The sequence below is a fragment of the Triplophysa rosa genome, linkage group LG11, assembly GCF_024868665.1.
Source record: "Triplophysa rosa linkage group LG11, Trosa_1v2, whole genome shotgun sequence".
NCBI lineage: Eukaryota > Metazoa > Chordata > Actinopteri > Cypriniformes > Nemacheilidae > Triplophysa > Triplophysa rosa.
In genome coordinates this window covers 23,154,149-23,167,846 of record NC_079900.1, presented here as the reverse complement: position 1 = coordinate 23,167,846, position 13,698 = coordinate 23,154,149, and the positions used below count along the sequence as shown (strand labels likewise).

The 13,698-nt window shown below is 36.4% G+C and overlaps 1 protein-coding gene across 2 annotated transcripts in view; it reads left to right on the top strand.

Moving 5' to 3' along the window:
- recql5 (RecQ helicase-like 5) overlaps nucleotides 1-11,675 on the top strand; it is a 28,336-nt gene extending 16,661 nt beyond the window's left edge. Inside the window, exons 8-19 of one of the 2 annotated variants that reach the window (XM_057346054.1) lie at nucleotides 84-305; nucleotides 410-506; nucleotides 5,330-5,363; nucleotides 5,443-5,501; nucleotides 6,904-6,941; nucleotides 7,771-7,864; nucleotides 7,992-8,135; nucleotides 8,294-8,829; nucleotides 8,945-8,984; nucleotides 9,226-9,447; nucleotides 10,951-11,023; nucleotides 11,113-11,675. In XM_057346054.1, coding sequence (XP_057202037.1) covers nucleotides 84-305; nucleotides 410-506; nucleotides 5,330-5,363; nucleotides 5,443-5,501; nucleotides 6,904-6,941; nucleotides 7,771-7,864; nucleotides 7,992-8,135; nucleotides 8,294-8,829; nucleotides 8,945-8,984; nucleotides 9,226-9,447; nucleotides 10,951-11,023; nucleotides 11,113-11,213 — 1,660 coding nt within the window. In that variant the 3' untranslated portion in view covers nucleotides 11,214-11,675. Of the gene's footprint in view, nucleotides 1-83; nucleotides 306-409; nucleotides 507-5,329; nucleotides 5,364-5,442; nucleotides 5,502-6,873; nucleotides 6,942-7,770; nucleotides 7,865-7,991; nucleotides 8,136-8,293; nucleotides 8,830-8,944; nucleotides 8,985-9,225; nucleotides 9,448-10,950; nucleotides 11,024-11,112 lie in introns of both variants that reach the window. The other variant, XM_057346053.1, reaches the window with a different exon arrangement.
- The last annotated feature ends 2,023 nt before the right edge of the window (nucleotides 11,676-13,698 follow it).

Sequence of the window (13,698 nt, the reverse complement as noted above, 5' to 3'; positions counted from 1 at the left end):
ACAGACAGCAATGTTATGTTTATTCTAAGCTTGCACTGTGCAGTATTTTGGTGACACTTTTATTGCATTATTCTTATTTCCAGGTGCAGACACGCCACCATCTCCCAGTTTTTTGGCGATCAGAAACCCAACTGTGCCGGCGCGTGCGACTTCTGTCAGAACCCCAAACTGGTCCGCGCTCAGCTGGAAAGAGCATCAGCCCTAAGCACCAGAACCGGCCCGGCCCAGAGCACTGAGCCCAGGGGCCCGTTCGGCTTTGATCCTGAACTCTACGCTGGAGGCAGAAAGGGTTATGGGTTTGAGAGGTCAGCTGTCCTGTTACTAAAGAAACTGTATGAGACAGAGTGGATATTTTGTGGTGACTTACAGACTTTCTCTCCCTCTCTCTGTGTGTGTGTGTGTGTGTTAGATGTGATGAGGAATGGGGTGGCAGTGCTGAAGATGATTTAGATAAAAGAAAGAAAGAATTTGGAGATCTCTTTAAGAAGCAGATGAGCCTGAGAAAGGTGAACACACATCTGCATGTTATATTTTACCCATTTACAAAAAGAAACCATTAAATTAAACTATTAAATACAAAAAAATAATGTAACTGTTTCTTTAACGGGTGAAGTTATTTTAAAAATGCGCAACTTCCAACACCTGTCATTTATTCACAGAAACTACAGTGTTGTTGTAATATTGACATAAATTATATAGACGTTATATTTTTGATAGATATCAGAAATGTACAATTATTAATTAAAAAGGACATTGCATTGCTATATGCGCCTATAGTCACCTACTGTATATACAGTTCTGCTTATAAGTTTACATACCCGTTACAGAAATGTTTGCATTTAAGAAAAAATTGAAGGGTACACGAACAAGTTTTTTTCACATAATAATAACAGATTTTACAAAAATAACTCCGTTCAATAGTTTCTCCTTGATTCTTAATATTCTTAATACCGTATGACATTATCTGGACGATCTACCACTGTTTTTATGATTTGTGATAGTTGTTCATGAGTCTTGTTTGATCTTTGTTTTAAACCTGTTGATCTTCATAAAAATCCCACACAATCTTTACTTTTCCTGCGTCTTCTGCATATATGACATCCGGCCAGCAATAGAGCTGCCCGCCACTAGAGATTTCTTTGGTCGACTAGTAGTAGTTCATTTAGGCAATTAATCGACTATTCGCACGTTTATGATATTAATGTAAATATTTCAATATACATGGGGAATGGGGACATCAGATGATGGTTTAAGCTTCATGTATGAAAAATATATTTTATGTAACATTGCTAACATTGTTCTAAATTACAGAGCTATACAAAACCATTCTAATGAGCCTTTAAAATATAAATTAAGCGCTCAAGCGCACGCATAATGCAATCCGCTGTGACTGCGCCACAAGCTATGATTATACGTCTCAATATAATGTTTCTCTAGTGAACTAGTGAAAATTGAAATAAAAAAGATGGAGTAAATATTAATTTTAGGCAAACGAACCAAAACTAACATATTAACAAACTAAAATATTAGTGCAAAAACTAAAAAGGCCTAACGAAACCTTTTTTCTCTGGATCAGACGCAAAAATAGCCTATTATGTGAAAAATAGCCTACAATGTGAGCGTTTTCTTCAGAAACAAAATTCAATGGCAGCAATATTTTAAACGTAGAATATAAAATAAATTGTAAATAAACGAATAAATAAAATACAGCAAATGAATGCACTTATAAGAAAACATATCAGTGGAAATAATCAAGCAGACGACTTTAAAACCGAAAGAAAACTCGGAGGTCAAAACGCAAAAAAATAGGAATAAATAAATATATTCAATACATTGTATTAACGAATAAATAAAATATAAAGCAGTAACTAAACACTACAACAATATAGACCATTAACTTAACCTCAGTTTTTCCTTCGTTTTCTGCGTCTCTGCCATATCATGCCCTTCTTCATAAAGACGGGCGCACCGGTTTCATAGAGAACACAGACATCAGTTTTCCCAACAATAAGGCCAAACTTATGTTCCTGCGACATTCCAAAACACTAAATGAAAAAAATACTAAACACTCGAACATGAATTCAAAGCGCTCACACTTTGTCCTGTGATCCTTTATTGATGCGCTTTCCGTTCACGTTCAGGCTCTTCGGCATTTCTTTACATAATACGCTTTATTACGGTTGATACTGAATCTTGATGAATTAAGCCACATTTAGCTTTTTGGAATGTCGCAGGAACCCAAGTTTGTCCATCTGCACCGCCGGAAAACTGAGTGAAACCTTGCGTCCGTGAATCTCTGTCAGACTGCACAGCATCAGTATTAAGTTCTCTTTCGTTCTTGAATGAACAAAAACACAAGATTATGTCAGAAAGCCCGTTTGGTCTAGCATTTCCATAAGCACAGACTTCAACGTGTTAAATAAAATCTTAAATGCAAAGAATTGTGAAAATGGGAGAGGGCGTCACATCTGTGTAGAGCGGCAGCTCTTAAAGGAGCGGCGTTCTTAAACCTGCTGCTGTGACTCCTGTCACTAATGTTCATCAAAGAACAAAAGAAAAGAGCAATTCATTGTGTTTTATAGCTTTAATTCTGTATTTAATTTAGAATTTAGCATTAAAGACTGTAAAGTGTTCGAGAACTTCATTCAATTTCTGTATCTTTCCTACCTGTTAGACACGAGAGCTCTCAAATACACTGTACTTCAATGTTGAACGGCTATAATTAATGTTAAAATAAAGAAAAAATAATCAATTTAATGGAGACATCAGTTGCAGTACTAATATCAGAATGTTGGCTTTCTGTTGTTTCTACATTAATTTAGAGATTAAATGTGAAATTATTAGAATCTAAAAGTATATTTAAAAACATTAATGTTATGTGTGATTAATTGTGATTAATCACAGAAAAAATGTGTGATTAATCAGATTAATTTTTTAATCGATTGACAGCACTGGTAAATACACACAAAAAAGATTAAATCATCCTCATGGGCAGTGTGGCTTTAAAATGGTGTCTATAGGTTGTGGTTAAAAAAAAAGATTTTTACAATAAAATCTTTGCAAATAGCATTGAACAATAAATTCCAAAACCTTTGTATGGTCTGTGCTCAAAATTTAAAGGAATAGTTCACCTAATTGGAAATAATGAAATGATCAAATGTTTTGACAATCACAATACACTTGTAATGCAAGGTTTATGTGTACAACACATAACAACAATACAACTAATAGAATTGGGTGTGTTCTGTTTAAAATGTGAGTGCAAAATATGTAATACTAATACTAATTATTAAATATATAAACTAATTTTATTAAATGTGATAAATAAGCATGCCTGCAAATAAATGTGACGGTTGTTTCATTATCTTTATTTTAAACTAATACAGTAAACGTGACAAATAAAGTGAAAATGAATTTGAGTATTTTATCAAACAATTCACAAAGCCACACGGGTGTAATATAAGCTAATCGTTAAGTAATTGTTGTGTTTATGACGAACGTCTGCGACAGTATTGTTAGACGCAGGCTATATACATCAGTGTCCCAAAATCACCCACTCATTTTCATTCACTTCTTCCCCATATAGTGGACTCAAATGTCATTCGCTTATATAGGGAATGGTGAAGGAGTGAACGAAGGAGTGTTGTTTTCATCCATTCACACAGAAACGCAACCCCAGAGTTTTCAAAATAAAACGGGTGTGCAGCGATTCCAAAAGTCTCAGTTTTCGGGGGTCGAAAACTCCGGAGTAGTGTAAACGCCAGGCGTAACGGTAGCAAGAGTTGTGAGTTTTTAAAGGAAAACGCACTAGTATAAACGCCGTCGAAGAGTCAGGTCTATGTAAACTTGAGCAGAGCTGTATGTTATTTATAGGTCTGTGTTGACCTAGACTAAACAAAACACGCACTACTATAAAACATATTTTACATTTAGATATAATATATATTATCATGTGCTCTTAGTGCAATTTGCTCTTTTAAATGTTCACATTTAATTACAAACACGAAAGTACAGTAATGCATTGCACATGCAACAGCTAGACTATGATCCTCCTCACTGTGGGAGTCTAGGCCAGCACATTCCTCTCTCTCTCTCTCTCTCTCTCTCCATATGTTTTCCAGCTGTTTAAAGCCTCCATCATAAAGCTGAAGAAACCGCTGCTAAACTGAAGGCAGTTTTGTGTAATCCAGCTTTAAAATGAACATCAAATCAAACGTGACAGTTTACACAATGCTGGTGTTATTGTGATAAAGGTCTTCAAAAAATGAACTTGCTTTGCCTTTAAAACAGCTTTCATGTTTGGCTGATATTTACAGTTATGCATTATTATGCCAAGTTTATAGTACGAGTTTAAAGTTGATATCTTTCTCCAAGGCGAGCATTACTATTGCAATCGTTCATGGGTTAGTGATTGAAACATATCTCGAGTATTACAGTTCAGCGTGTAACCCATTCATTTGTGTTTAGGGAGGGACCTGAGCCATATGGAGAACACATGAAGCCAGAAAATCATTGATTTTGGACCGATTATTTTGTCTTAAACGACCACCCAGAAAACCCTCTTGCACCTTATCTTAGGACAAGATGTTCTTAGGATGGACATGTCAAATGTGTTTGAAGGGATAGTTCACCCAAAATGAAGATTCTTTCATCATTTATTCATCTTCATGTCATTCCACACCAAGGTTTAAAATTTTTGAAAACGTTCCTGTTCATTGAAATCATATAAAATATTGACCTCAAAATTATTGGAAACTCAAGGAAAAATGTAAATGTTGCCTCAAAAATAAACTAGTAAGTTTAAAGCAGTAAAATTATAATAATAAACGAAAACTAAAATAAAACTAAAATAAAAATGAATTCATCTAATATAGCAACATTAAAAATAAACCAAAAAATTATAAAACGACAGAAGCATATACCAAAATTGCTAAAACTTTAACTAAAATGAACAAAAAATCTCAAAATTAAAGCTAATTTAAAATATTAATAAAACTAAATGAAACTAAAATCAAAACTATAAAAACTCTGCTCCACACCTATATGAGTTTTTATTCAACACAAAAGAGTAAAAAAATAAAAAAATAAAAACATTGATATCTAAACAACACTGGACCCCATTGACTTTCATTGTATGAACACAAAACCACAGAGACTTTTTGTTGTTGTTGTTGAGAAAAGTCAAACAGGTTTTGTACGACACGAGTGTGAATAAATGATGACAGAATTTCTATTTGTGTGAACTAACCCTTTAAAACACAACTGTGATGTCTCTTTAATGTCCCTCATGTCTGATGTGTTGACTTTTCTTTTGTTGTATTATTTTCAGGGTTCAGATGTAAGAGAGACATTTGTTCCAGCAGGTGAGTTGCTGCAGGCATTAAATGTTGCATTTGTGATCTGTTTTGAGTTTTATTCATTGTGACAAACATGTTTTGTCAGATGCCGATTGTCCACTGAAGGAAGCCAGCAGTCAGAAGATCCCCAGACTCACGGTGAAGGTAACAAACAGCATGTGAGGCTAATAATGGAGCATTTCATGTGCACATAGAAAGTAATGTAGTATTTTGAATCATACTTTTGGGAAAATCAATATGCGGAACCGGATGAACACAGACAGATCATTTTGATTTGAAAACTCTTGCTGTAGTCCAAGTAACTAATGTCAAACAATGAGTGTCATGATCTGCAGATAGGGAAATATTAAAGCAAAATAAAAAGCTGTACAAGAAAAGTTGTGCTTAAACTTTTCAGATCAAGTACCACCCTTTGCTAAAATTACTCATTCCACGCACCATACTTAACACTATTGCAAATCACATGCATACCACATTATATAAAAGTGTATTCTTTTGTGTGTTTTGTTTCTGTTATTGTTCTGTAAATGTATTATTTTCGTAACTGATGTAACAGACATTTAACAAGAGGGAATAATATCATGCAAGTATCCTATTCCAGCTCTTTGTGTGAGTTACGATCATCCAGTGATAAATGGTAAAGAAATAAAATATATAAAATGATGAAAGTTATATACACCCTATATTAAAATATAGGTATATATTAATTGGACATACAATTAATTCTTTATTTATGAAACATTTATGAAATGTATATCAGTCTTAAAAATATATTTATTAGGGCTGTCAAATGATTAATCGCAATTAATCACATCCAGAATAAAAGTTTGTGTTTACATAATATACAGTATGTCTGTGTTCTGTGCATTTTCATTTTGTATTTATAAAACATACACATACATGTATACGCGTTTATTTATATTTATCAATAATTGAAATTATATATAAATGTTTATTAATTTTTCTATTTTTCTTAAATATATGTAAATACAATATTAATATATAATTATTAATACATAATATATGTCTGTGTACTGTGCATATTAATTTTGTATGAATAAACTCATACACATACATACATATAAGAAAAATAGAAAATAGAAAAATTAATAAACATTTATATATAATTTCAATTATTGATAAATATAAATAAATGTGTATGCATGTACGTGTATGTGTTTATTAATACAAAATTAATATGCACAGTACACAGACATATATTATGTAAAAATAAACTTTTATTCTGGATGCGATTAATCGTTTGACAGCCCTAATATTTATTAGTGATTTCAATTTCTTGTCACATCACATACCACCTGGGGGCGCATTGTTGAGCCACGGCACTGTATGATTCACACAGCATTTCGATTTTTAGCATGTTTGGACCACAGAGATGGGCAGAGACTCCCCCTATGGGCGCACACGTGCACTGGAGTCTCAAACATCACGTGATGGATATATTCAAACTATTTTTGTGATCAGAATGTGATTTGTTTAATTGTTGTGTGTATTTCAGAGCAGAGAACACTGTCTGTCTCTTCTGCAGGAGTGTCTGCACAGCAGGACAGCACAGAACACAGACAGGTAATGCAGAGATCAGGCCAGGTTTTTAAGAGATCCATCATCATTTTACCCAAACCATTTACCCAAATACAGCGGTTCTTAATCCTGGTCCTCGCCTTAATCCTGGTGATTTGAATCAAGGTGTGTGAAACGAGAGAGATGCAAAATATACAGAGCGGGGGGTCGCGAGGACCGCTGGCCAAATAGATTCATGTTATTATTTAATGTGAAGTTGAATTTATTTCAGTTGATTGTTTATTTAACAGGGACAATGCACATTAATGAACATTTCCAAAACATGAATATTAATAACATTTAATCGCCATCGAGTTGTTCCAAATCTGTATGAATGTCTTTGTTCTGATGACCACAGAGAAAGATATTTGGAAGAATGCTTGTAATCAAACCGTTTTTGGCCAACATTGACCGCCATAGTAGGACATTTTTCTTTGTATACATTTCTTTCTTTATAAAAGAAGATATTACGAAGAATTTAGGAAAACAGTTCTGGGTCACTTGACTACTATTTAATTTTTCCTGCTATGGTAGACAGCCATGTCCCAGAAGTAAAATTGCTAACATTCTTCCAAATATCTTATGAAAAAATGAAGGGTAAACCCTAGGAGAGAGCTTCTTAAAGCAGTAAAAGAACCCCCCAAAAAAGATTATATATGCATTATGTATGCTGACACAGGTCATGTCATCAGCTGACTTTAGCATTAAACAGATTTCATAACCTAATCTCTACAAATACATATCGTCATTTTTTATTATGAGCACTTCTTACTATTGCTTACTTAGTGAATTGATAAATGGACTTTTATTTTTTTGCTTTTTTCTCTCTTCGTAGCTCTGATGCACTTTCTCAAGCCATTGAAATCGAGCATGAGATCTTCAGAGCCTGTAAATCAGCAAACTTGTACAAAGCTGCTGTTCTCAAAAGAGTGAGTGTTGATCAGACATCTTCATCTTCTGCTACATCCCGTCATCATCATGAATAGTTCAGTTTATCCTTGATGTGTAAATATGACATTCATCAGTGACAACAGTCATTCACATTCATCACTGCAGGTGTCGGAGATGAAGAAAGGTGTGATCTCAGATGCCTCTGAAGAGAGACAGACAGAGGTGGAGGAACAGTCCGCACCCTCCTCTTCCTCATCTCAACCTGAAGCTGATCTACAGGGCTTCACTTCAGCCTCTCAGGTTTACTCGGTGAGTCCATCACAGCCTGTCAATACAGATACATTTGACAATAACAAAAGTGTATGCGATTATATTGTGTTGATGAGAATTTTGATGAAAAAAACCACGATGAATTGTGAGCAATAAGACCTGACCTTTTTTGTCTCTGTCATTTCTATATTTTGTAGCTGAAGCGAAAGCGAGTAGGTGCAGGTTTCCGTGGCTCGTCCAGCCTGTTTCAAACAGCAGGAGATCTTCTGAAGAACACCCGGGAAGAGACTGCTCTCACGGACAGAACGTCGGGAGACTCCATCTGTGAGGAGGAGGAGGAGGAGACCGTAAGAAAACCAAAGATGAAAAGCAGCACTTCATCTCCAGTCAAAGCCAAAAGTAGCACAACATCCTCCCTGAGCAGCCCAAGTAAAAAACTCAGTAAGAAACAGCAGAAACTGGCAGAAGCGGCCAAAGACACTCGCTGTATATCCCAGTATTTTGGGAAAACGCAAGTAGACAGCCGTCAGATGAAAGGAAATGTGTCATCAAACTCTGATGTAGCCACATCTCAAGATCAGACACCTTCATCATCTGATACCGACTTCATAACACTGAAGTCAGAGAGCGCTGCTGTTGTAGAGATCCCGTCTGCGAACAAGAGTCCTGAAGAACATATGCCCACACCAGACGAGATGGACCCTGAGGTGTCCAAAGATCATGTGATGAAGGGGTAGGATGGAGAAAGATGCTCTCCCAAAGTAGTTTGTTGTCTATTTACCGTAGAAGAAGGGGTTTGTGATAGTTCACAATGTATTCTGTTGTGTTTTTGTTTTTTTTCCATACAGAGAAAACAAATTGGACAACAAACAAGTGCAGCCAAAACAAGTAACATTCACATTAAAGATTCACATTACTCTTATCAAAGGGGTCATGTTGTGAGAAATCAAACCAAACAATTGTCATGCATAGAGTGCAAAGAAAGTAGTAAGAAACTAGTTCTAAGAACTACATCAGAATAATTTGTTTCTTATAAATGGACCTTATGGTAAAACCGCATTGTAATGATTCCTTTAACATCACAAAAGCCGACTGTCAATATGTTTATCTTGCATCTTCTTTGACTCAGTTACGTGAAGACAAATCCCAGTCTCCTCCTGCTAAACGCAGCCGTTTGTTAAATGAAATGAAGAGGGTGACCTTTGACCCTGCGGTGCAGGAGTCACTGTTGAAGACAACAAACGGACGCGTCGCTGAGATCAAACAACCGCCTGTTACACTAAAGGAAGCTGCTGATGTTGTGGTCAGATACCTGGACCCTTTCTACAAAAAAGGAAAATTTGCAAATAAGGTGATTTTTTTTTATTAGGCAGTGAATCAAAAATAGGTTGCAGGTCTGTTCTGAAAGAGAAAATATAATGCTTATCAGAAATAATAAAATGCAACAAACTATATAATCGTGCATATTTAGCATAGACTATTTAAAGGTCCAGTGTGTCATTTCTTTGGAGTATCTATTGACAGAAATGCATAATAATATACTCAACTATGTGTTCAGAGGTGTATAAAGACCTTACATAATGAAGCGTTATGTTTTTATTATCTTAGAATGAGATATTTCTATCTAAATACACCGCTGGTCCCCTTCGTCATGTTGTTTCTACAGTAGCCTTAAACTACGGGGGCCGCTAGGTGTCACAGCGCTGCAACGGAAGAAAACGCATGCAAATAGAAAAACACCAGCAAATTCAGAAAGCATCTCCATTAGAAACGCGCTGCAAATTCTCGCAACTCAAACAAACACAGAAACGCGCTGCCAATTCTCGCAACACAGGAATGCGCTGCAAATTCTTGCAACACAAACAAATACAGAAACGCGCTGCAAGTGGTACAGACGACAATGGAAATGTTTCCGGGGGACTCCAAACACTGATGCACCTGGCTGGGTGCGCTTCATTTCACTGTGTCCATGTTGAACAATTTAAGGAAAAGTTAAAGGCTGTGCTTACGTTCTGTTTGCTTAATTCAAAAGGCTAAGCAAAGGTATCTTAAGAATGTTAAAACAAACAAGCAAAAACCTACATTTAACGTGATCGACAACAAAGAGTATAAAACCCAATATAAGTTATAAAACCAGCGAGTTAACATGAGCCATTACGCTTTTTGGGCTTAAGGTTGTAAGCTTTCCATCTAGTGTCTTTATTTAAAGGATGCCCGTCCCAGCCAGTCGCATCAGTTTGTGAAGTTTCCCTCAAACACTTCTGTTGTCGCCTGTGACACTTGGCAGCGCGTTTCAGTGGTTGTTTGTGTTGCGAGAATTTGCAGGGCATGTGTCACCAAACTAATGAAGATGCTTTCTGAATTTGCTGGTGTTTTTCTATTTGCATGTGTTTTCTTCTGTTGCAGCATTGTGACACCTAGCGGCCACCGTACTTAACGGACAAACTGCTTTACAGAGTGCGTTTCATAAATTCGTTATCTCCTTTGGCAAAGAAGCAAAAACGTGACGACATCTTAGTCCTGTGTCAGCCACCGTAGTGCTTCAAAAGGGGGGTGGAGTGAGCCGTTTCCCCCAATTCACAACCTCAACACTAGATGCCGCTAAATTTCATACACTGGACCCTTAAATTCTAGTAAAACAAAATGTCATGTTTGAGAGATCTGCCAACATATAAGACCTATAAATTAATAAGTAAACGTTAATTTATAATTAATAAGTTATTTTAAATTTATATATAGAAAAAATTCTTTCCATATCTTTTGTTGTTGAATGTTTATTAGCCTTCTGCTAAACTTTACAGTGAAACCTATTATGAAGAAACCAGTTTCTATAATTGCGCATCATTTCCCCCAGGACTTGTTTAAATCTTTTGCCCGGTTCCTCTCTCATCTCCTCACTGAAGAGAAAACTGCGAAACCAGGCCAAGGTGAGACTATTCTGAGGTGATAATCGGACATCATAAATTACTCAGGAGCTGATTTGCCATTTCATGCATTTCTTTTCTCTCCTCCACAGTGAAGTCGGAAGCAAAAAACCTCATTAATGGTTTCTTCAGCAGGATAGAGCGCTGTGAGAGCGAGATGGACTGGAAGCACTTAAAAACCGAGAACAGATGATAGAAATATCTCTGATGTGTTATTGTTGGGCCAACAGGCTGCTGTAAATCTCAGGTGTATCAGGAGGGCTTATGCACATATTGCACATGAACCGTACGTGCTGATGAACGCTGTTTTTTATTTTTGAGCGGTCTACAGACCACAGTAACTTACGTAGCATCAATTGCTGCTAATGCACTTGAGTTGTGTGAACTGTAATGAAAACTGCATTAAAAGTATAAATATGCACTAATAGAATGTAACGATGAGTTTTTTACAATGAATCATTTAAGAGGGTAGTTTACCAAAAATGAAGCTTCTGTCATTCTTCACTCGTACATATTTTTGTGTTGCTTTTATTGTAGAAACTGACCTTTATTGTAGAAGGTCAGTTCATAGTAGCCTGTACACTATTGTCAGTCTCCAAAAAGGCATGTAATCGGTTTAAGTACCATTAAAAGAGTAGTTCACAAACAAATAAAAGTTCTGTCAACATTTATTTAGCCTCATGTCGTGTCAACCTGTATATTACTTTTTCTTCTTTGGAAAGCTAAAGAAGTTGATGTGTTGTGCAGAATGTGACATTTTTCATGCTATGTTCACTCGACTGGGATTTGTTACTTTTCTCTGATATTTCTGCTGCATTGTATTTATTTGTCATGTATTTAACTCGGTTATATTTTTAGTTTCTGGCTGCAAACAACCTTTCATGTTTGTCTTTATGAAACCAGTTGCTATTATTAGAACTCTCTGAAATAACATCCTAAACGTGTAATCGCCTTCCCACGAGAAACCTGCTCGAAATAAACGTGTTTAACGCATAACTGAACACACACAGTGAAGCTCAATGCACACAGCTAATTTCCCTTCTCACACTACAGCCCCCATCCGGACAAACGGGATTCTTTGTGGGCGACTCCGTCATTTTTAATGTTGTCATTGACTCAAATCAGTTAAATTGTCTTTGTGATTGGTGCAAAGCAACGAATAACATTTAAAAACAATCATGTTTAAGGTGAAAGTCATACCTCCACTCTCTCTGACTGTACACGTTTACATCTGATCCAAAACACCGCGGTAATCAGAGCATGAGAGACGCCTGGTACTCTCACAAAAGGGCACGCAATATTTCCCGTTCATTCTTCACCTTCAATTCTCACATTCTTATTAAAAACTGCTATATTTCATCTGTCCCTCTTCAAGCTTTTATTTCTCTAAACAGCTGTCAAGACTTTGTGAGTTGCTTTGAATGAAAGTGTCGCGTTATGCTTAAATGTGAGTCTGTGCGCAGAACTGGACACAAATCAAAATCAAGTTTGTGGAAACAAATTAGCCTATAAAGCGTTTCATCCAGCTTAAACAGCCAGGAGTCACAAATCACAAATTCCGTTCCTGTTGCTGGGTTGTTATTATATGTTTGTTGGTGGCATGTTGATCTTTTAAAGCACTTTTTATTGTTAAATGCCCAACACAGAAAGACATGAGTTACATTAAGAAAAGAACTAGGTCCCACGGCTTTTCTCCTTTTTTTAAAAAATTGTTGAACTTAGCCTAGGGTGAATATATAAATTCCTAAACGAAAATAAATAAATGTTTTAGGCTCGTTTAGTGCGCATTTACGGAGCCTCAATTCAAAACAATGAAACGCGGTGTCCTACAAAACATTCATTTGTGTAACTGTAATTCTCCAAAATCGATGCACTTTAAAAATAATAAAGGAAACTAAATGTTTTTTTTACCATAAATCTATAGCTACGGTTAGACCTGGGCTGTCATGTCCTCGCGCTGCGTGCGCATGGAAAACCACATCGGTTTAAGACCAGAAAGGATTAACTGGTCTGTCAGCACAAAAACTCTCTGTGATAGTGTTCGTTGCACAAATGCATGTGTATTTGCTAGAGATTGGTTGCCAGCCCAAAGTTCCCAAACTTGGTAAGTTACTTCATTTATTTTATATTCGTATTCTCCTGAGCCCGTTTTGAAAGGCAGTAAATGGAGTCGAAGTGTCGATTCCATCGACTCCAAGTGGGAGTCGAGAATCGGAGTTGACTCCAAAAAACCCGGAACCGAACACCCCACTGTGCGTTTTGGACTTCGTGCAGCGACCGTTCGGTTTTTGATATCAAAGTATTGCGAGAGCGATTCGAAATCACAGCTTCGACTTGCTCTCGCGGTTCTTTGATGTCATAGGCCGATTGGCCTGCGCAGCGCCGCATGATATCTGGAGGTCGTGCAGACGCGGGAGAAATTACATTCCTAGTGTGACGAAGTCATAGATCATGTAGAGGACTTGAGTCATTAATATGAACGATTATTAATATGAACGAACTGGTGGTGGTGTGGCTTGATATAAACACACATTTATTTGGCTAGTAACGACGTCTGGATATATTGCTGTATTTAGAATTGAGAGATAAGGATCCTGAAAATGTCAAACGTGCAAAAAGGGTTCGTTTTCGTAATTCCTTTATAAGTATCATTTTTAGTAAAAACATGGCAACCACAA